The sequence below is a fragment of the Sus scrofa genome, chromosome 3, assembly GCF_054392235.1.
Source record: "Sus scrofa isolate SSC_HxYL_T2T_F1_AM1 chromosome 3, Sscrofa_HxYL_maternal_Yorkshire_Landrace_v2.0, whole genome shotgun sequence".
Classification (NCBI taxonomy): domain Eukaryota; kingdom Metazoa; phylum Chordata; class Mammalia; order Artiodactyla; family Suidae; genus Sus; species Sus scrofa.
The window spans coordinates 70,290,656-70,314,751 of NC_139385.1; the positions used below are offsets into that span (position 1 = coordinate 70,290,656).

The window sequence follows — 24,096 nt, forward strand, 5'->3', positions numbered from 1 at the left end:
GGCCCCCTTCTCCCTCCAGACTGGCACAGAGATTAACAGGAGTATGCTCTACTGACGTTGAAAAAATACAGAGCCGAGTACTGCGTGCCCGTCCATTTTACTCATTTTTATGTTCCTCTTGCTGGCCGCTCCACACTCAGGATGGGTAACCAAAGAAAACGCAATTAAACTTTGCATTGGGACATATCCACATTCAGCAACCTTTGTCCTGGGAACCCTGTGCTGCAATATCTGGCTTGTAACACCCCTGAGACTGAAACAGCTGGGGCGGGGGGGGGGGGGGGAAGGAGAGGGGAAGCTGTTAGGGGCAGGGACCACTGAGCCTAGTTCTACCTTTCCTTTTGGCAATGTCTCCTCCAACACACACAGGCACAAATTACTACATTCTCACCTAGCGACAGAAAATCATTGTTTTCTGTGTTTTACCTCCTATCCCTCAAACGCAATGGTGCCAAAATTTCCCCAGTTCACCAGGACCTAGCATAAACGTACTCTGTTTTTACCCATTTTAAGAGGATAATTAACTGACCAATTTTTACAAAATATACACAAAGCGACACTATCCAAAGTCCAATCCTCAGACAAAACCAATTACCAAACATCTGCAGGGCAAAAGGAAAGGAAGAGGGTAAGCCACTGGAGCCTTTAGGAGTCGCGTCAAGATTGCAGCTCTGTACAGCTTTCCAAGCCCCAGTCTTGGCGAAACTCTTCGCCTGGACTCCTCCCCCCACCCACCCGTGGGCGCCCTCATGGCCCCGCCCCGGCCTCTCCCCATGCCCCGCCCCTCAGCCTACGTCACTTGTTATGTCTCGGCTCAGGCCGCGGCCGCCGCAGGTTCTCTGCTCCGGAGGCGACGGCCGCGGCCTCACGAGGGGGCGGGGGCGTCGGGGACGGCTGCGGAGGTCCGCGCCGCCCAGCTTTAGCGGAGCGAACGCTGCGTGATCGGGAGGCAGCCGGATAGCCGCCCCAGGGAGCAGTCTCGGGCCTATTTTTTGCTTTTTTTCCTCCGGGACATCGCCCCGCGCGCACCATTTCCCTCTGCAGACTGTGACGCCCCCTCCCGGGCCGGGCCCCAGTGCCCGCCCGCCTGAAAGGCGCCGCCCGCCGGCCGGAGCGAGCCTGGAGCCATCGCCGCCGCCGTGCCCACCGCGCTTCTCGCGGAGCCTGGGCGGCCGGCGGGGCCTGGGGCCTGGGCGCTGGGCGCGGCGCTGCAGCGGCCGCTCCTCCCCGCGCTGGGCCCCGGGCCTGCCCTGGCCGAGTGCCGCGCCCTCCTGACCGCCGCCGCGGGAGCCCGGCCTTGGCCTGGCTAGACCCAACCGCCTCCCGGGCCCGCTGCCCCGCCGGCCCCGGCCTGCTGCCCGGCCTCCGCTTCTTTTGTGGGTCTGGTGGTGGGTTTTTTTTTTTTTTTTTTTTTTTTTTGGCTTTTCCCCTAATCCTCTTGAGATTACGGTGCTGAAAGGCGGACCCCGCCACCTCGGTTAGCGCCCCGCGCCGAGGGAAACGGCCCTCAAGCTGGTTCTTCCCCGCGGGCTCTCCCTGCACCTCTGTCCTTTCGGTGTTTAATTCATGGGCTTTTTTTTTTTTTTTTTTTTAATTTTTTTCCATTTATTTTTCTCTCCTCTTGATTGGAAGGCCCCGAGGGAGGCTCTGCGTCTCTGCCCCTCCTCGTCCTTTCCTCTCCCCCGCACGAATCGCCGATCCACCTGCCTCCCGCCGGGCATGGCCCCACAGTGACGGCGGCGGGCGCCGGACCACACGCCGACCGGGGGCCCTCGCCCAGGCTGCTGTAAATACACACTCCCCTCTCTACTCTTCTCTTCGATTTCTGAGCTCTCTGCAAAGAGAGAAAGCAGGGAAAGATGTGGCTGAAGCTTTTTTTCCTGCTCCTCTATTTTTTGGTCCTTTTCGTCCTGGCCAGGTTTTTTGAAGCCATTGTGTGGTATGAAACTGGCATCTTTGCCACCCAGCTGGTGGATCCGGTGGCACTGAGCTTCAAGAAGCTGAAGACCATTCTGGAGTGCCGGGGATTGGGATACTCGGGGTTGCCCGAGAAGAAGGACGTCCGGGAACTGGTGGAAAAGTCAGGCGAGTATCGGCCCCCCGAGGGTCCCCTTCCTGGTACCTGGTAGTCCCCAAGAATGAGGCCGTACCTGGAAGGGTTGTGCAGACCACTTCCAGAGCCGACCAGATTTTCTTTGTCCAGGATTTCTACCCCAAAAATATAAATCGCAGTTTTGAGAAGGAGGCTACAATTACGTTGTAGGGGTGTTGGTGTTTCTTTTTAAGGTTATTTTAAAACAACAGTTTAAAGTGCAGCTTCTTAGCATTGTTTACTAAGTTGAGTGATTTTCTCAAAATTCCGAAATGTCGATTACAAACTGGAAAGCATTATTTGTCGCTCGAAATTCATAAATATAAAGGAAAGGCAAAACCTTCAAACGTTGTCTGTAGATAGCAGCATTGGTCACCATAGTAATAGCAAGTTACCCAAAGGGAAAATCATCATTGGAATATTTAATATCAAAGAGGCATTTAGGCCTAAGATTTAATTTTTATTTCTTTTTTCCAGTTTTATTGAGATATAATTGATGTACAGCACTGTACAAGTTTAAGGTGTATTGCCTAATGACTTGGTGGCATGAAATGTTTGTCACAGTAAGTTTGATGAAAATCCATAGCTCATTATCAATGCAAAATTAAAGAAATAGAAAAAAAAATTTTCTGAGATTTAAATTTTTTAAATGAGTTTAAATATAGAGAAAGGGTACACCGTACGGTATTATCTTTTCATACTTGGAGAGCTAATTTGGAGAAAATAAGGTGAATATTTTTTGTGAATGCCTACCTTGTTTTGTTTGTTTTGAAAGAGCTTATTTATATTTTTGTCTGGATTTTTAAAAAAATCCTTGTATCTTGAAAGTAAACTTTTTTCCCTTCTGTGTCACAGGCACTGCCACATCAACTTAAATGAGTGGAGAAATAGAATTGAAATAGAGCTAAGAGAAACAACATCTTGAATGCATTTTCAGTAACTTGATTTTGGTGTAGGATTGGGTGAGAAATATGCCCAATTTTTTTCATCCCTGGACAGAGTATAACTTTGTTTAGATATACTTCCTGGAAGAGGAAGGTACTGTAATTTGAGAAAGGCATTCTGGGTTGCTGTAGGAACCCAGCAATTGAAACTGATAGTTATCTTTTTTTGTTGTTTCAAGTATATCTGTCAGCTGTGTTTTTTACAAGACAGTTTTTTCCCTTATTTAGTGTCCTATAGCCAAGTAGTATGATAGATAAGAATACTAACTCCTGAGGACTTTAGCACTCAGATATTTGTAGGTTAAGATCACTACTGGGATAGAGAAGGCAACACTCCCTGTAAAAGTGATACAGTTTCCCTTAGAGAAAATGAAAAAATTGTGTATTATTCTTGCCTCTTGTTTACTGACTAAACAGTGACTTATTTCCACCATGGCTGGGATGGGGAGGTAGGAGGAATAGAGTCAAGTAGAAGATCCCTAATAAATAAACTCTAGGTTTAGAAATGTAACGTGTCAAATCATTTTTCATGGTCAAATAATTTGATAACATTTTTTTCTTTTGGCTTTTGTATAGTGTTGCCTTTCTGTGGCCTAAAAATACTTGCAACTTTGAGTGTACGAGGCATGCACATAATATGTAAAGAATACATGCAGCCCACGAAAATAGGACTCAGATCACACATTTTATAGCAGAGAGGTCTTGGTGTAGCAGTTTATTCATATCCGTTATGAATGGTTTTGGTGCTGTCTTGATACAGTGCTTGTTTTCAAATTGTTAAAATTTAAGGCAAAAGTTAAAATAATTTGACATTAGTGTTTACTTTTTATTTCATGATACCAGCTGTAAATATACACTGTAAATTTGTGTATAAATATGGAGTTTGTTCTTACAGGTAATCTTTTGTATCTAACCTCCAAGCCATAGAAGTCCTGTTGCTGTTTTAAGCAGATGGAGATGGCAAATTTTATAAACCCATTTCTAAATCTTATAAGTCAGAAGTATATAAGTCATACTGTTTAAAAATTGTTTGATACCTGGACAGAATTATATAATATTGTGACGGCTTTTTGGGCTGGTATAAATTCAGTAATTTCCTAATTTATGTGGTAACCTCACCAAATTATAAACTCCATGAGGAGATGGATTTTTATTTTTTTGTTCATTTTTGCCTGACACATAGTAGATTCTTTACATATTTACTAAATGTTTGAATCTTAAATAGGTGTATTTAGGTTCCATTCCTCTGTAGAGTGCAATGAAAGTATAATGACCTTTTTTTTTTTTCCGCTGCACTTGGGGCATGTGAAGTTCCCTGGGCTAGAGATTGAACCTGAGTTTCAGCAGCAACCCAAGCCACAAGAGAACTCCTGTGACATAATTTAACAGTGTAAAATGGAATTAATCATTGAAGATGAGAATATAAGATTTTTTAAATCTTAATGTTATTTTTTCTTTTGTTCAGGTGATCTGATGGAAGGTGAGCTCTATTCTGCACTCAAAGAAGAAGAAGCATCTGAATCTGTTTCTAGTACCAATTTCAGTGGTGAAATGCACTTCTATGAGCTTGTAGAAGACACAAAAGATGGCATCTGGCTGGTTCAGGTATTGGAAACAATGATAGAAGTAAAATTATTTTTACCAAAATAGTAGTCACCAGCTGGTGATACTTTTGTGTACTTGTCTCTTGTTTCTTACTTATAATTCAGTTCCTGTAGGGAGAATCCCGAGTCCCACCAAAGAACATGAAATTAATTAAAGAGTAGGGAAAGGAAAGTGTTGGGGAAAGAGAGTTGACTATTTTGTTTAGAATCAGCAGAAGCAAATCCATTTTGGTTGTTGGCTAGTCATTGAAGTAAGAAACACATATATATTCTTTTTATTTAGTGATTTGTGCTATTTCTTGCAGTTTTTGTTAACTCCAGTTTTTAATTCAGTGATCCAAATAATTTTTGTTTCTAAAGAAAGAACCTGAAAGTAAAAGTAAAGGAATCCTTCAGAGTTTCTGCTGTGGTGCAGTGGGATTGGCAGCATCTTTGTAGTGCTAGGACACAGGTTCAATCCCCGGGCAGCACGGTGGATTAAAGGGTCCAGCACTGCTGCAGCTGTAGCGTAGGTCGCAATGGCAGCTCAGATCTAATCCCTGGCCCAGGAACTCTCCATATGCTGCAGGGTGGCCAAAAAGGACAACAACAATAAAGGGAATCCTTCTGTTGGGAAAATAGCCAACTTTGTGACTAGAGAGGAAGAGCTGTTCAAGGGAATGGTGGGGTGCTTATTACTTTGCTCATGAAATTGACGAGACTATAGTTTTACACCCTAGCTCCTTCCTGTGCTATCAAAACTGAGATTTAATTAGCATATTAGAATTTTAGAGCTATGAAGGGCCTTAAAAATCATCTTTTGTGGAGTTCCTGTCGTGGCTCAGTGGTTAACGAATCCAACTAGGAACCATGAGGTTGCGGGTTCGGTCCCTGGCTTTGCTCAGTAGGTTAAGGATCCAGTGTTGCTGTGTCTCTGGCGTAGGGCAGTGGCTATAGCTCCGATTAGACCCCTAGCCTGGGAACCTCCACATGCCGCTGAAGCGGCCCTAGAAAAAAGAAAAAAAAAAAAAAATCATCTTTTGGAGTTCCTATTATGGCACATTGGGTTAAGAATCTAACTGCAGTGGCTCGGGTTCAGTCCCCAGCCCAGTCCAATGGATTAAAGGATAGACCCATGTTGCCACAGATGTGGTGTAGGTCAGCAGCTGCAGCTTGGATTCAGTCCCTAGCCCGGGAAATTCCATATGCTGCAAGTACAGCCATAACATTAAAAAAAGAAGAAAAAAATCGTTATAAAAGCGTGGTTTATGTACCACTCGTGGTAAGTAAGTGGGCACACATTATCATTTGTGTATTTTTATGTAAATTAGAAATATCAATATTATATTGAACATGTAGTTTCATAAATATTGTTTAAGGAAAGGATAAATTAATTTTTAAAATTATAGGTAAATTAATGTTAAGTAAGTTAACAACATGAAATCAGCTGAAATTATGATTACTGAACCAAGTTCAAATGCCAGGCTCCCTGATTTCTTGTCCAATGTTCTTGTCATTTCACAATGGTGTTGGCAGAGTTTGGTTCAGGGCATAGAAGACAAAATAGCTGCTGCTTCATATTTCTTTCTGGAAGCAATGACTTCAAAAAAGGGTAGAAAAGGCTGTGAATCCAGAGACCTTAGTTGGAGATCTGGTCCTATCACTAACTTGCTATATGCTCATGAGTAGATAGATTTTCTGTTGTACACGGTCTCAAATAAATACATATATCCTTGAAGAGTAGTCCCCAGGGTTGATGGGTTGATGTTGGGGAAGCCGTCAGACGATTGCACTGGATATCTAGGACCTATCCTTTACTTGTGCTCTTCCTCCAGATAATATGGCATTTTTTAAGATCAGCAAATGGAAAGACTGGGAGGAGGTCTTGGTACATCCTATACGTTATCCATCAAACTCTAGTTTATTTCTGTGGTAAATTATTGTTACTGAAAAATAAACTAGCGGAGTTCCTGCTGGTAACAAATCCGACTAGAATCCATGAGGATGTGGGCTCAGATCCTACATTGCTGTGGCTGTGCTGTAGGCCAGCAGCTACAGCTCTGATTCGACCCCTAGCCTGAGAACTTCCATATGCCCCACATGCAGCCCTTAAAAACAAAACAAAACAAACAAACAAAAAAAACCGGCATTTGTAAAGTTTTACTTTATAAATAGCTATTCCATTTCTTTTCCCAGATGTTTATTTCTGATAGTCTGATTGAGGGAAGACTTAGTGGTTTTGATCATTTCAGTTTTATTACTGAGAATGAACTGAATAGTCAGTTCATTCTCAATAAATGTTTGTGAGTAAATGTTTGTCCACACATTGATCGGGCCTATGGAGATGAATGTAAAGATGCTGCACACCTTCTAAAATTGGAAAAGCCAGGTCAAAAGCCTGGAAATCCTGTTGGTATATAGAGTGCTGCTTATCAATAACAAACATTCTATTTCACTAATTAGCAATATATTCTTGGCTTACAAATGATCTACTACTCTTGATGTCCTATTAAAGATAAGCATGGATTAAACTCTCTTAATATGTTACAAAATTTGAACCATTTATTCAACAGTTATATATACCAGGCCCTGTAGATATATATACCAGGAATGTACACCAGGCTGAGTCCTTGCCCTCTCAGGCAGCCTACATTCCAGTTGGGAGAGGGAGGCACTAAAGAAATAAAATTTAATCTAACATCAGTTAGTGGAAAGTGCTAAGAAGAAAAATAAGCAGGGCAAGGAGACGAGAGTGGCAAGAATTCTCGGAATAGGTGACCCTTGGATGAAGTGAAGAACAAGTAATGAATGGTAGTGAATGTTAGCAATATAAATCCTAATCACGGAATTATTTTTCTCTGACAATGTAGGAATTGATAGTTAAAAATGACTCCTAAATAAAAATGGAATGTATTTACTGTATGGTTTTCAGTGTGTTAATGGTGCAGAAGGACGTAGTTTTTCCAGTGATTTTCAAGGTTTGCACTGATCACCACTGGCTTGTGTCCCCTCGGGCTAGTGGCTTACATCTGTCAAATGGCTGGCTTAGGTTGGAAGAACAGTCTCTGTAGAACAACTGAGATTTAGATCGAAACCTCAGTCACAGTGTCCTTAGCACTATGAATTCACCAGCTAAGCTAATCAGTATGGATACTTTGGTTTAAGCTCTTGAAAGAAGGCTGTGTTGTTCTGTTTTTTAATAGAAAATATCTTCTGGAAGTTCCTCTTGCGATGCAGAGGAAACAAATCCGACTAGTATCCATGAGGATGCGGGTTCGTTCCCTGGCCCTGCTCAGTGGGTCCGGGATCCGGCATTGCTGTGAGCTGCGGTGTAGGTCACAGACATGGCTTGGATCCCCTGTTGCTGTGGCTGTGGTGTAGGCTGGCAGCTGTAGTTCCTGTTCGACCCCTAGCCTAAGAACTTCCATATGCCATGGGTGCAGCCCTAAAAAGAAAAAAAAAAAAAAGGAAGAAAGAAAATATCTTCTAAAAACAGAAAAGAAATAATCTTCCAGTTGCCTGTCATTCTTTCAGCTCAGATTGTATTTATCTAATCTCTTGTGAAGGATAATATTCAAGAATTCAGTTAACAATTTAAGTTGTTCTTGGAGTTCCCATTGTGGTGCAGCAGAAACAAATCTGACTAGGAACCATGAGGTTGTGGGTTCAATCCCTGGCCTCGCTCAGTGGGTTAAGGATCTGGCGTTGCTATGAGCTGTGGTGTAGGTCGCAGATGCAGTTCCAATCTCGAGTTGCTGTGGCTGTGGTGTAGGCCGGCAACTGTAGCTCCGATTTGACCCCTACCCTGGAACCTCCGTGTGACGAAAGTGCAGCCCTGAAAAGAAAAAAAAAAAAAACAACAACAACAATTTAAGTTTTTGTTTCCTATTTGTTTTTAAAGAAGCTGACAATTTCAGTTTGCCGTATCGTTGTTATTTTTTTTTAATCTGAGAGGGTGCATAGATCCCAACCAATTCAGTCTTTTTCATATTGCCTTTATTTTAGGTATCCTGTGTCAGAAATATTTAAGCACATCAAAGTTCTTCTTTTCCTCCCAGGTTTCTAATATCATTGTCTTACTGAGATGAATTATACTGTCCTTTTGTATTTATAGAGAAAAATGTGGTTGTGAGCATGTGACTGATAATTATCACTTTAGACTTCATATATTATGTCACTGAAAGGATGACTAGATTTACTGATTTAGGGAAAACGTGACTTTAATAAATGGGTATATGATTTAGCTGTTCCATCAGTTGGTCAGTTCTAGAATTGGTTGGTAATCTAGGTTGATTGTCTGTTTTGATGACACTGCATGCAGAATGACACTACAAAAGGAAAAATGAATTTCTGTAATTAATTCATCCTATATCCCTTATGATTTCTGTCTTCTCAGTAACTCGTGAGTTTATTTTGTGAATAATACATGTTGGTCTTCACATCTTTCTCCTTATTGTTTTAAAGCATATTGGTGTTTGTGAATTATCCTTATGGAGCATTAGCTTCTTCTCAGGTGCAGCTTTTCCGTGCCTCTCCTGTATTCTCTGTAATATGAAGTGGAAAGAACTAATTTTAGTTTGCAAGGCAGCAACACATACGGGACATTGTCACCAATGATACACTGTGTAATCCATGGAAGAATCAAGTCATCTTTTTTCTGTCACTTCTGACTTGCTAGGTGTTCCTTCTTTGTTCCTAACCTAACCTCATATCTTTCATTAGCTATTTAAATTTCCACTTCTATGGATTCTTTGATTCTGCTGCCAGCCAGTCTTTTTAGCATCCCAAATAGAAGATACTTTTCTTTCAAAAGCTTCTTGGTCAGAGAGGCAGATGGAATTGTGGATGGGTTTCTGAAATAGAGAAGTTAGCATCCACTGTGGGTTCTATGGATTTGTCCTTATCTAAACATTTCTGTTTTCCTGTTTTGACTTTTGTTCAAAGAAGTGCAAAGGGGGACTTTGCTGTCTGTTCACTACTGGCTTTGTCACATTATAAGGAATTTTACATCATTGGAATTGAGGTAGCAGGGAGAAGCATAGTGCAATTTAAAGTAAAGTTTTAGGTCAATATTTACTGACATATTAAGTTAATATAGTTCCTGTTTGGCTGAAAAGAGTTACTAGCTGTTTTAAAACGTGTTTATTTTTACTCCTGGGTAGTAGTTTTGCTCAGGGAGTTTCTAATGTGTCTATTATCCTCTTGACACTATGCTAAAGGTGAAATACATGGCAAACCACCTTATTCTTTATTTTGTAGTGAAAAGTTTTTATTTTTCTTCAGTGATAAAGAAAGCTAGTGAGGTTACCAAAGAAATAATGAAATCAGAAGTTCTTGCTGTTGTGCAGTGGGTTAAGAATCTGACTGCAGCAGCTTGGGTCGATGCAGAGACGTGGGTTCAATCCCTCCCCTGCCCATTACAGTGGGTTAAAGGATCTGGTGTTGCCCCATCTGTGGCTCAGATTCAGTCCCTGGCCCAGGAATTTCCATATGCTGTGGGTATGGTCATAAAAACAAAAAGAAATAGTGAAATGCCATTGAGTTTTATTTTTGCCAGTTATTCATCTTCACTTTTAATGATTTTATATAATTTGCATTTTATATTTTCGTTAGTCCATGGTAACTTGAAAGTAGAAACTCCCTGTTAACAATGAGGTAGTGAGAGATGCAGAAAATATCATAGCTCTTCACTCCTTTTATATGGGGTTATGTTATTTAATTTAGTCTCTGTATTTGTTATATGGGGATTAACAATATTAAAAGGGATATGACAAATGTTCTGATTAGTAATAAAGCCCACCTCTGAAAAATAGGCAAAAGTGTGTGCATTTTGTCTTATACATGTGAAAGGGACTAGGCAGTAACTGGAGGCCCAGTTTTTCTTTGTAAGTTTAACTGGACTACACAAGACTGACATCAGAAAGTATGGGAACTTAGCATCTCACACGGTCCAGCTCAGTTCCATCCCGTGGTGTGCTAGAGCCAGCTCATACTGCTGCGGGAAGGGAAATTGTTGTTATCTCTTCCCATCTCCACTTTTCACGATGTTACATTGGTTAACTTAAAATCAGCCATGTGGGAATATTAACACCAAGGAAATCAGGAAATGATAGAAACCAGAGCTTCCATTTTCTTCTAGAGAGCTGGTTGTTAAACATTTACCAGCAAACCATTGGTTTCATCCATTCATCCGACCGTCTAACAAATATTTATTGAAATCTAATGTCTGCCAGCTGAACCTTGTGATAAACACTGAAGGCCAAAAAGACAAACAACCTACAGTCTGTGCCATAAGACAGCTTACAGTTTGGCTTACTAAAATGTGTGGGCCAGTAAAAATCATAGCGGATGATTATCTTTCCCAGCTCAGTTAGATGGTCTGTGATGATGCTAGCATCTTGAGAGAACCTAAAGAACTATTAGACAATGAAGTGGAGCCTAGGAAAATTAGTACTAGGAAAACCTGGTAGTTTTGGGGTTTTTTTTGTTTTTTTTTTTTCTGGAAAAAAAGTATATTTTTAAATACACTGAAATGGAAGTCTTCATGTGGGACCAGGGTCAAGAACATTGATGTCCAGTTGCACAGCAAGGAGCTAGTTACGCTAATGTTTGTCAGAAAACATCCAGATGACAGGCTGCTGGGGAAGGGGACTTTTTGTTATAACAGACAGCAGAAATTTGCAGCCTTTAGAGAACCTATATAGTCAGAAGTAAGAGAATGAGTTACTAAACTGTAAACAGCTGAAACAGTTTAATCCACCATAAATATTTAGTGCCCAGCTGAGTTAGATGCCATACTAGCTATACAGATGCTGGTTGGAGAGGCAGATGCCTAGGAGGGGAAGAGGAAGAGTGCTTCACTTCTGGCCTGTGTTGCCTGGCCTAGTCCAGACTTGAGACTTGGAACTCAGGCTGTACGTTCATCTAGTTTTTTTTTTAGTCTCTGAAAATGCCCCCCGCCCCCGCCCCAGAGAATGCAGCATCTTTCATCCTTCGTGAACTGCCAGGGAACATGTTCCCCTTTGACCAGCAGTGTGAATGCCATTCACAGTCATTCTGTGTGCTGTTGGTTATGGTCTATAGCCTGGAAACTCTTCCTGATGGGACACAGCAGTAATAAACTTAGAGTATGTTACTATGCCATGTGACAAGCCAGACGAGTTCTTCCGTGGGAACATTTTTAGTGGTTGTATAATCTGGCCTCCACCAAATTTAATTTATGCTAAACCTTCAGTTGAGTAATATAATTGTATAGGATATTGGACAAAGCAATTTATAATTGCATAAATATAACTATAGAGTCAAATAAAATGCTTTTGTGCAGTGCCTAAGGGATTTTTTTTTTTTCTTCATTTTCGTGTGGTTCTCTTAGGGATAGTAAACTCTTCAAAAGCAGTTGTTGAGATAGCTTTCTGAATAAATAAGGCCCCAGGTTAAAATTGTCATGTACCTGCCTCAGGGATGGTCCCACCTCTCTTCACACACTTTTTTGTAACCAGGGGCCCCTGGGAACAACCCCCTCTCATTCCTACTTCCTTTCCTAGCATTAGAGAGGTCTTGTAAGTCTGAAAGATATCTGTTCAGTGACAAGGATCTTCACTGAAAGATGCCCTAGATGGAGGGCCAACCCTTATATTGATTAGAGCAACCTCTTCATTAACCCCTGGACACAGCTTCATCATAAACATAGATGTGAAGTGTTTGGGTTGTTTGAAGCCTTGATCAGGAAATAGGAGTGAAAGGCTAGTTCTTTTTAAAAAGAGCGCAAAGACTGGGGAGTGTGGCGATAGGATTTTACAATTTCCTAATCCTTCTGATTAATCTGAAAAGTAGCTTCAAGATTTCTTTGGTTACTTGATGGAAAAAGGAACTGTGGTATTGTCTCTTCAGTGGTAACGACAAGAAAAGAGAAAAGAAAAGTCTGCTGCACTTGATCTCACGTATTCTTCAGATAAAATTTATGAAATACTTTTAGACGATGGAAAAATGAAGTTAGGAACTTCCTGGGTACCGTAACCTGCGTGAACCTCCTCAGAAAGTGCTTCACCTACTAAGACCATGTTTTCTCCTCCTGGCTACCTCAGCCATTTGAGTGTTTTAATATCTTGTGTCTCCCTCAACAAGACCATTTATCCTCACCTAAAGGTTAAGGATCTGGCATTGCGGCAGTCGTGGTGAAGGTTGCAGCTGCAGTGTGGGTTCAGTCTCTGGCCTGGGAATTTCCACATGCCATGGGTGCAGCGGAAAAACAAACAAAAGTAAAAAAAAAAAAAAAAATTAAAACTATTTGTTCAATGCCCTGAATTAAGTGTCTGTGTATGTATTTATTAAGTATCAAAGTTATGTTACAAAATGTTACCTATCTGTGTGTGTCTATGTAGGTGTGAAGATGCTAGTATCAGTGTATAGCAGGGGGTTTTAGACAGTGGTCTGTCTGCACATGAAGCGGACTGTAAGTCACTTGTCACCACCATGTGCATTCTCTCCTCCTGCTGCCCTTGAAATTTGTTAGACTTCCCAGCAGAGGGGCCAGAGAGGTATTGTCACCGTCTCTCGCCGCTCCCGGACACTCATTTCATACAATCCCTCACCTGGGATTTCACTCCTCAGAGGCTTTGTGAACATGAAAATGGCCCTTCCTCCTAGAAAGATTAGAGGCCCCCAGAGTATTGTATTGTAATTTTGAATTAAGTAGTATGAGTATTATAGCATTCATGAAAATAAACTTGGCCTATAGACCCTGAGCTTAAAATAAATCAAACAGATGGTTTCATGATGATATAGGACACTTTTGGCTTTAAGTTTTCATCTAGTTATTTTCATTTTTAATATATAATTTTTGTTTGTTTTTCCTGGTGTCTCTGGAAAGGAAGATTAAGAAATAAAGGGAAAATGTGTAAGCAATTAGAAAGAATAAGAAGGGCGTCACTACATATTTTGAAGGTTAATCTATAATTTTTTTCTTTCTTTAAAAAAAAAAGAACACTTTTTTTTCTCCCAATCCTAATTGTTTGAAAGCTATTTGCTAATTTGAAGTAGAAGTTCAAGAATGAGAATCTATAATAGTAATGTATTTAATATGCTAAAACCTTTTATGATTGTTAAGAAAAAAGCCCTAGAAGTAGTAGTATTGATTTAGTCAAGCATAGTTTAATAGAAAACATGTGTTTGACTCGTGGCTCCATAATTATACTTTAAAAAAAGTTGAGTTTGAACTTGTTAAACCCACATGTGGTAATTTTTAGTAAGTTTTATTTGGGTTACTTAAAATTTTCTTTTCAAAAATCATGGACATGGAGAACAGACTTGTGGTTACCAAGGGGGAGGGGGAGGGAGTGGGATGGATTGGGAATTTGGGGTTCATAGATGCAAACTATTGCCTTTGGAATGGATAAGCAATGAGATCCTGCTCTGTAGCACTGGGAACTATATCTAGTCACTTATGATGGAGCATGAGAATGTGAGAAAAAGGAAAATAAAATTAAATAAATAAATAAAAATTTCTTTTCGGAGCAGACAAATGGCTCTAAGGGCCATATTCTTCCTATGTAAGTTTGTTCTAGAGAACAGGCCACATGGTTGAAAAGGTGGCCAGGTTTTTACTATGGTTTTGGCTCCCCGTCTACATAACTGCCATAGAGTGTGAGAGTTTATTGTACTATATATCAGTGTTTTAAATCTTTTGCAGTTGGACAGTTGCTCTTTCTACTAAAATTACAGTGATAATATGATTATATAGTAAATAAGATCTGGGAACAGAATATATTTGTCAAAAAAAGTGAAATTATAGATGTAAGTGGTGATTAAAGTTTCTGCTTTTCTTTTGGGGGAATAGGTCATAGCAAATGACAGAAGTCCTTTGGTGGGTAAAATCCACTGGGAGAAAATGGTGAAAAAGGTGTCAAGATTTGGAATACGTACAGGCACGTTTAACTGTTCCAGTGATCCCAGGTAAGTTGATTAGGCAACTCGTAGAATTTGAGTTCTGACCAGAATTTTTTTTTTTTTTTTTTTTTGCTTTTTAGGGCCGCATATGCATCATATGGAAGTTCCTGGGCCAGGGGTCAAATCAGAGCTACAGCTGCTGGCCTACACCACAGCCACAGCAATGCAGGATCCAAACCACATCTGTGACCCACACCACCGCTCACGGCAACACTGGATCTTTAACCCACTGAGAAAGGCCAGGGATCAAACCCGCATCTTCATGGTTACTAGTTGGGTTTGTTACCACTGAGCCACAGTGGGAACTCCCTGACCAGAGTTTTTTTTTTTTTGTCTTTTTGCCTTTTCTAGGGCCACTCCCGTGGCATATGGAGGTTCCCAGGCTAGGGGTCCAATCGGAGCTGTAGCCACCAGCATACGCCAGAGCTACAGAAACGCAGGATCTGAGCCGTGTCTGCAACCTACACCACAGCTCACGGCAATGCCAGATCCTCAACCCACTGAGCAAGGCCAGGGATCGAACCCTCAACCTCATGGTTCCTAGTTGGATTCGTTAACCACTGAGCCATGATGGGAACTCCTGACCAGAATTTTTTAATATAATAAAGACAGTGGTATTAGAAGCCTGTTTAAACTGAAAGTTAATTATAATGTCTAGCACATTGTTAGTTACACAGGTACTTGATGAATAGTTTTTGATAACTGGCAGCTTATTTTCTCCCTTGAGATCTCGTCTCATTTTTCTGTGTTCTTTCTAACAGGGATGACTCTTTAGAGTATGTCTTCAGTCTTTTTGTTTCAATTTTATTTCCCCAAAAGACTCTAGTATATGGCTTTGTGCTGATTTAAACCTTTTTCCATAATTGGACCTCTATTTTGCATTTTGACACTCATTTCCATCTGCCTACAAGTGCCCCTGGATACATCCTGTTCACTAACCTAGTGTTCAAATTCATATTCATCTTTTTCTTTAGCAAATCACATGCCCTTCCTACCTTTTCTTTTTCTGTCCTTTAATATATTTTTTCCACTTTCTCAGACAAGAAGCTTTGGAGGCATTTTTGTTTTTCTTTTTGTCCTCATTTCCAGTATTTCTTGTTTCATTATTCCATTGTTTCTTCTTTGAAATGTATTTTATTTCAATTTCTAGTGCCAAGTTAAAAATTGAATTCATTGGAGTTCCCATTGTAGCTCAGTGGTTAGTGAATCCAACTAGGAACCATGAGGTTGCAGGTTCGATCCCTGGCCTTGCTTGGTGGGTTAAGGATCTCCAGTGTTGCCATAAGCTGTGGTGTAGGTCGCAGACATGGCTTGGATCCTGTGTGGCTGTGGCTGTGGCTGTGGCCTAGGCCAGTGGCTACAGCTCCGATTAGACCCCTAGCCTGGGAACGTCCATATGCCGCAGGTGCGGCCCTAGAAAAGACAAAAAAAAAAAAATTGAATTCATTTATTCATTTAATTATTCATCAATAAATGTTTAATGGAAGATCAGTGTGTACAGCATATTCTGTTTGCTGATGGCGGGGCATGTAATATGTATGTAGAAACTCCCAGGTTGTTTCTAATGTAGGTGGATTGGGCCTGACTTACTTGTGTCCCTTATATGTGGTCACAGTGGAAACCCATTCACTGTAGAAAACCCTTCTCCACCTCTGCTACAGCTCAGGGTCTCTGGCCCTTCTTCTTCAGGCCGACAGTTACTTCAGTTCTCATTGTCCTTGTTTTTCTCACTCATAAGAGAGGGTGAGATCTGTGATAGGAGGATCCCCCCCCCCCCCGAAGGTTAGGGATAGAAAGGGAAGTTGTGTCTTCTAATTCTCATTTAGTCTCCTTGTTTTCCCACAAAGCTCCTATTCTCATTTTCAACCTTGATCACATTTTAATGCTTTGGTTGACATGTCTGAGATAGCCTAAGTGTTAATGTTCTTATGAAAAGGAAATCATTAATATTTCTGCCTTTTGTTTACCAATGACACTTGCAGTTGGTCTTATTCCGTCATTCCCATGTAAAGTCTAAGTGAGTGAAAGATCTCTCCCCCTCCCCACTGGTGATTGCAATAGCAGAACAAATAATAGTTCTGATATTTTGACTTTTTTTCAGATACTGCCGCAAGTCAGTACTCTTATCACTATTTTATTGAAAAATATTCAGAATTTATTTTTTAAACAGTGAACTGAATAATACACTTTAAACACTGTAATTTATAAATATATTAGAAAATATCAAGTAAAAATGGAAGTACCCTTATGGTGCAGCAGGTTAAGGATCCAGCATTGCCATAACTGTGTAGTAGGTCACAACCACAGCGCAGATTTGCTCCCTGGCTTGGGAACTTCCATATGCCACAGGTGCAGCCAAAAAAAAAAAGTATATATATATATACTTTTATACAAAATATAAAGATTAAGCACGTATTTCAGTCTAATATAAGTTCTTAGATAACATTAATAAAGAGTTCGAGGAGTTCATTCGTGGCTCAGTGGGTTAAGAATTTGGCTTATCACTGCTGTGGCTCTAGTTCAGTCCCTGGCCTGGAAACTTTCAAATGCTATGAGCACAGCCAAAAAACAAAAACAAAAAAAAGATTCAAAATGAAACTAAGTGCATCTTAAATTGAAGGTACTCTATTAAGAGTGAAAAAGTGAAAAAAAAATTTAATGTAATCTTATAAAACAGAATGCATCAGGAGCATCATGGTTGAGTCCAGGTGTTGAGTGCAAATTTTTCCAGCTTTTCTTTTGAAAAGCCTTCTTTGATTCTATACTAGCTGAGGAATGGTGAGGAGGTACATATAAGCTATCTCCAAGTTTCTTCTAAGTCTTTCATCCTCAAATAATCCCACCTCTCATTTATGATGAAAGAGACCTTTTTTCAGAAACTTTTTGCTCTTTCTTAACTGGAGCTATAATTTTTTGTTATTAAAAAAGCACTTTTACGTCATCTTCAGTTTCATCATGAAGATGAAGGTATTATTATTATTATTATTATCTTTTGTCTTTTTAGGGCCGCACCCCCAGCATATGGAGGTTCCCAGGCTAGGGGTCTAATCCGAGCTGTTGCTGCCGACCTACATCACAACCACAGCAATGCCAGAGCCCAGCCACGTCTGCAACCTACACCACAGCTCATGGCAATGCCGGATCCTTAACCCACTGAGCAAGGCCAGGGATCGAACCCGCAACCTCATGGTTCCTAGTCGGATTCGTTAACCACTGAATGGAAACTCCGAAGATGAAAATCTTGACGCCAAGTTACTTATATCAGTTTCTGTTTCCTTTTATTCAGAAAGTCACCTAGAGTAAAAACTCTTGTTGCCATAAATGCTGTGCTTAGTCAGAGTCATTCTTATCTTTCTTTTTTTTTTGAATATTCTGGAGATATAGAGGAACAAAATTGGGAGATATAGAAACGAGTGTTCAGCATGTCAATGCAGGGTGTAACTGGGCAGAGAATAACATTATTCAGTAAATGTTTTGGTCATGTGTTGAACAATTGAGTCATCGTCTTGACCTCAAATTTTTAAAGACAGCAAAACTCTACTCCCCTGCCTATGTTGTTTTCTTTGACTGTAGTTACTTCTCTACGGTGGCCTCCCAGGCATCCTCCTCTAATCACTGGTCACACTATAAGCAGTACCTTCCTGACCTGTTGAACTCCCCTTAAGAACATTCCAGTAATTCCTGTGGCGGCTCAGCAGTGACCAACCCAGCTAGTATCCATGAGGACGCAGGTTCAATCCCTGGCCTCCCTCAGTGGGTTGAGGATCTGGCATTGCCGTGAGCTGTGGTGTAGGTCGAAGACACTGCTCACATCCTGTGTTGCTGTGGCTGTGGTGTAGGCCGGTAGCTACAGCTCTGATTTGACCCCTAGCCTGGGAACCTCCATACGCCATGAGTGCAGCCCTAAAAAAGACAAAAAAAAAAAAAAGAAGAAGAAGGTAAGACCACTGCTCTATGCAGCAGCTGGCTCTGTCCGAGGCAGCAGTTTTCATTTCCTTCCCACATAACCAGCATGCCTGGCCCTAATTCCTCTCATTCCCCAACCAAGTGATCAGTCTCAGAGGGCTTTTCCCTGCTGGGTCCATGCTCTTCCGCCCTCCCTCTCTGGAGAAGTAGGAAGTGAGCTGGAGCCTGTATCTTCAGGAGGTTGGAGCAATGGGGCGGGGATAGTAAAGAGCAGATGGAAGACACTGGACTTACAGGAGCTGATGATAACAGGGGCCAGGAGAGCTTATGGTGAAAGAATCAGGGAGGCTTGCCCACGGGAAGCAGGGAAGAAAGGAAGGGAACGGGGACACTGGTGAGGGACAGGAAGGCCAGAGAGGCAGATGACCTTGAGGAAATAGCACTATATAAACAGAAATACCAACTTTGCTTTTTAAATACAGTGTACCTTACCAGAAGCTGGAGTTCCAAAACTCACTAGCCATTGTTTTAAAATAATTTTCAGTCTTAAGAGTCTCTAAGAGATCTCAAAGGTTTAAGAACCAGAGGAGGAGTTCTTGTTGTGGCTCAGCGGTAACAAACCCAACTAGTATCCATGAAGACTTGGGTTCGATCCCTAGCCCTAAGTGGGTTAAGGATCCAGCATTGCCGTGAACTGTGGTGTAGGTCGAAGACAGCTCGAATCCTGCGTGGCTGTGACTGTGGCGTAGGCCAGTGGCTATAGCTCGGATTCGACCCATAGCTTGGGAACTTCCATATGCTGAGGATGCAGCCCTAAAAAGACTAAAACAAACAAACAAAAAAAAGAACTAAAGGATATTTACATGGTATTGTCATTGAACTTATTCAGGCCTTTATAAAGTTTTTTTTTAATTGGCAGAAGTTTTTATATTGATATATAGTAATATAATATTCTTAAAAATAATACGAACATTAGTCTTCATTTTTGTTAGCAGTAGGGTTTTAAAATTAATATGGTATACTTGTGTTTTGGATTTCAGAGTTTGAAAAGTATGATTTAATTTGAAAGATATATGATGACATACCCAATTTTTTACTGTCCTGGTTAGTCTTAACTTCTTTTGAAATGATTGGAGCAGTTAACGAATTCGACTAGGAACCATGAGGTTGCATGTTTGGTCCCTGCCCTTGCTCAGTGGGTTAACGATCCAGCATTGCCGTGAGCTGTGGGGTAGGTTGCAGACGCGGCTTGGATCCTGTGTTGCTGTGGCTCTGGCGTAGGCCGGCAGCTACAGCTCTGATTGGACCCCTAGCCTGAGAACCTCCATATGCTGCAGGAGTGGCCCAGGAAATGGCAAAAAAAAAAGACAAAAAAAAAAACCCTTGTAACTATTATTTAGCTCTGAACTGAAAAGAAAGCATATAGTACATTTGTTTTCTTCCACAAAGAAATGTATGCACGAAAACTGCCTGTTTTACATAGTAAAATTTTGTGTCACAAAGACTCATTTAATTTATGACACGTCATCCAGATATTATCTGAGGTGGTTATAAAAGGATGAAAAGAATGACCAAGAATAGAAATGTATCATCACAAGTATCCTATGCAATTAAAAAAGTAAAGCTAGTTAGATATTTAATATGTAAATAAGGCAGTTATCTATATGCCCCTGATTTGTTTGGGGGAGGGGCAGGATAAAAACAGCATTTATGTCAATTATTTTGCTTTGGATAAATACACTGTTATAGAATAGGAGATATTTCATTTTGTAGGAGTGTGTAATTGTAACCCATTTCAGTTAAAGCAATGTTGATATTAATGGTATCTCTCTTGTTAAGGAAGTAAATTAACTCAACAAGAAGCTGAGTTGTGGTCTCTGATTCGGAGTCACCCAGATAGTTTCTCAGAGTCATTACTAACCTTGTCTTTGTGACATAACATGTTGTGTTCTCTTAAATTATGTAATGAAACTCCTGAGATAAAATTGATTGTATCATCATCACAAAACCATATACAGTGTTGTTAAGACTTTTCTCTCTCATTTCTCTCTATTAAAATGTGGATAATTTAAGATTATCCATACTTACTAAGTAAAGCAAATGATTTTTACATCAGTGTTCTGAATAGCAAAATAAAAATTAAACACTTATTACTGTTCATTTATAAGACTATAATGAACAAAATATATCCACGTGGTAGTTTTCTTTTTCTCAACTTTACTAAGGTAAATTTACATATCATAAAACTCCATGTTAGGTTTTTAGAAAAAAACCTTTTTTTAAAAAAAAAAAAGGAAGATGGAAAATTGTTTCACCGATTATCTCTTTACTGTAATATAACAGCTGTTTTCATTTTCCAGTATCTCCTTTCACTCATCGTGTAGTTTTTTAGGGCGAGAAATTTGTTGCAAATATTATAGCAAGAACCTGTCCATATCTAAGAGGATTGGAGTGACCCCATTAGATAAATCTAAACAAATGACTTTTAATTTTAGTTAAATTTGTCTATATTTACTCTGTTGTAAAATGGAGGTCATACTTGTATTGAATCTCATCTTAATCTGAAAATTTATTAACATTGTTCTATGTTAAATACTCCTTGGTCCTCATTAAAGATATTAGACAGTACAAAGAATACAAGACTTGTTCTTTTCTATGTGAATTTTATACAGATTACCGTGTGACAGTGCCACTGTGCATCAGGCGTGTGGTGGGTACATGGGTTAACAAGTGGGTACAGCATGGCTCCTACCCTCAGGAGCTTGCATTCAGGTCAGAGACTCAGCAGTTAAGATAATCTCTTTCCTTCTCTCTTCTTTGCCCACCCAAATCTAACCATCCTTCAAGAACTAGTTCAATTCCCAAGCCTTTTGTGAAATCGTCACCAGATCAAACTCCTAATAATACTCCCTTTTAAAAAATGTCTTTTACATCATTTAGAAATAGAATATATAATTTCATACTTTTGTTTTATCTCCTTAATATGATTTTAAATTCCTTGTGAACAGGAATTATTTTCCTATTTCCTTTTGGATCTTAACAGCATGTAATGCATTAAATGTAGATTGATAATAGATGCTGATGTATTTGCTGCTTCCCTTCACTCAAAGGCTTTTCAAGCTACAGTTTTCTTTTTTAAAAAAGAAATAAATAAGTTTACTGGAAGAGTTGAGTTTATTTTTGTAAATGTGGAAAATTGGGACAACAAGAGTTATATGACACATAGATGGAGTTCTGTGGTAGCTCAGTGAGTTAAGGATCTGACATCACTGCTGTGGCTTGGGTCACTGCTGTGGTGTGGTTTTGATCCCTGGCCCAAGAACTTCCACATGCCACAGGTGCAGCCAAAAAAAAAGAATAAAAAAGCAACAGATACAAATCCAAAGTGCTATAAAAAGAGCTTGCTTTTTCTCTTATGTAACTGCCAGGTATTAATACTACTTTTGATTGTTTGTAAGTTGTTTGTTTTGGGATAAGGAAATTTATCAGGGAAGACAAACTTTACACAGCGGTGAAGATGAGTAAGCTAGTTCACCTGGCAGCCTAGCTGTTTACTTACAGTTTCCTCTCTTATAGATACTGCAGGAGAAGAGGCTGGGTGCGATCCACACTCATTATGTCTGTTCCACAAACGAGTACTTCTAAAGGGAAAGTCATGCTTAAAGAATACAGTGGGCGCAAGATTGAAGTAGAGCACATTTTTAAGTGGATAACTGCGCATGCAGCTTCTCGGATCAAAACCATTTATGATGCTGAACATTTGAAAGAAGAATGGAATAAAAGTGATCAATATTGGGTAAAAATATACCTATTTGCCAACCTTGACCAACCCCCAGCTTTCTTCTCTGCACTAAGCATAAAGTTTACTGGAAGAGTTGAGTTTATTTTTGTAAATGTGGAAAATTGGGACAACAAGAGTTATATGACAGATATTGGTATATATAGCATGCCATCATACATACTTAGGACTCCTGAAGGAATTTACAGATATGGAAACCACACAGGCGAATTTATATCCCTTCAGGCCATGGATTCATTTTTGCGTTCAGTGCAACCCGAAGTAAATGATTTGTTTGTTTTGAGCTTGGTTCTAGTTAATCTTATGGCTTGGATGGACTTATTTATCACACAAGGAGCTACCATAAAGCGATTTGTGGTTCTCATAAGCACTTTAGGGACATATAATTCTCTATTAATTATTTCCTGGCTACCTGTGTTGGGCTTTTTACAACTCCCTTACTTAGATAGCTTTTATGAATATAGCTTGAAATTGTTGAGATATTCCAACACAACCACACTGGCTTCATGGGTAAGGGCGGATTGGATGTTTTATTCTTCACACCCAGCCTTGTTTCTTAGTACATACCTTGGACACGGTTTACTAATCGATTACTTTGAGAAGAAGAGACGGCGTAACAACAACAATGATGAAGTCAATGCCAATAACTTAGAATGGTTATCAAGTCTGTGGGACTGGTACACCAGCTACCTCTTCCACCCAATTACTTCTTTTCAGAACTTTCCCGTAGAGTCTGATTGGGATGAAGACCCCGACTTGTTCTTGGAGCGATTAGCTTTCCCTGACCTTTGGCTTCACCCTCTGATACCAACTGATTATATAAAAAACTTGCCAATGTGGCGATTTAAATGTCTTGGAGTCCAGTCGGAAGAGGAAATGTCAGAGGGTTCTCAAGATACTGAGCATGAGTCAGACAGTGAGAGCACAGACACTCTGAGCAGTGAGAAGGAAGTATTTGAAGAGAAACAAAGCATAGTTCACAGTTCTCCGGGGCAAACAAGTCACAGTGATGCCGAGGCTTGTTCATGTGCCAGTAAATATTGTCAGACCACCGCTTATGAAAGGAAGGGGAGATCATACGGCTCATATAGCAGTAATGAAGATATGGAACCAGATTGGTTAACTTGGCCTGCTGATATGCTGCACTGTACTGAGTGTGTTGTTTGCCTAGAGAATTTCGAAAATGGATGTTTGCTAATGGGGTTGCCTTGTGGTCATGTGTTCCATCAGAATTGCATTGTGATGTGGTTGGCTGGGGGCCGACACTGTTGCCCTGTTTGCCGGTGGCCTTCTTATAAAAAAAAGCAGCCATATGCACAACACCAGTCCTTGTCAAATGATGTCCCCTCTTAACCATGTGCAATTTGTCCTTTATAAGCTCTGCGTGTCTTACAGCTTGCCTTTTTAATGTTAGTCACATGTTTTTGTGGTTTGACGTTTAGTTCAATGTTAGTGCAGTGACAGGAAATACACATTATGCTAATGTTGATGACAGTTATTTGGTTGCCTTGAGTGTCAATTTGAATGCATACTTAATTGTAAAAATTTTTATTTACAACATTGCCAATTCAGAAGTTAATGTTTTTTTGTAAGCACAAAAGAAGTATGATAGAAATTTATCCTAGCAAGACTTTACAAGGTAGGATCAAATTCTCATGGAATTGAGATGGTTTCTTATCCTAAATGTTTCCTCCCTTTTTACAATCTCTGTCCAGCACCTCTTGGTTAAATAATGTATGCTCTGAGACCTGAAATTAAAACAGACCTATGAAATAAATTATTTTAAAACCAGAAAATTATAGCTTTTCCAATGTTAAATTGTTTTTG

The 24,096-nt window shown here is 40.2% G+C and overlaps 1 protein-coding gene across 2 annotated transcripts; it reads left to right on the top strand.

Moving 5' to 3' along the window:
- Positions 1-797: 797 nt before the first annotated feature.
- Positions 798-24,065, top strand: RNF103 (ring finger protein 103). 2 transcript variants are annotated; one of them, XM_005662399.4, is made up of 4 exons: positions 798-2,085; positions 4,502-4,641; positions 14,455-14,570; positions 22,047-24,065. In XM_005662399.4, the coding sequence occupies exons 1-4, from the start codon at positions 1,860-1,862 to the stop codon at positions 23,620-23,622; spliced, it is 2,058 nt and encodes a 685-aa protein (XP_005662456.1). In that variant the 5' UTR covers positions 798-1,859; the 3' UTR covers positions 23,623-24,065. The 2 variants fall into 2 exon arrangements, with proteins under 2 accessions (XP_005662456.1, XP_084874860.1); XM_085018734.1 differs by having other exon boundaries at positions 1,671-2,106; positions 2,158-4,641.
- Positions 24,066-24,096: the final 31 nt, after the last annotated feature.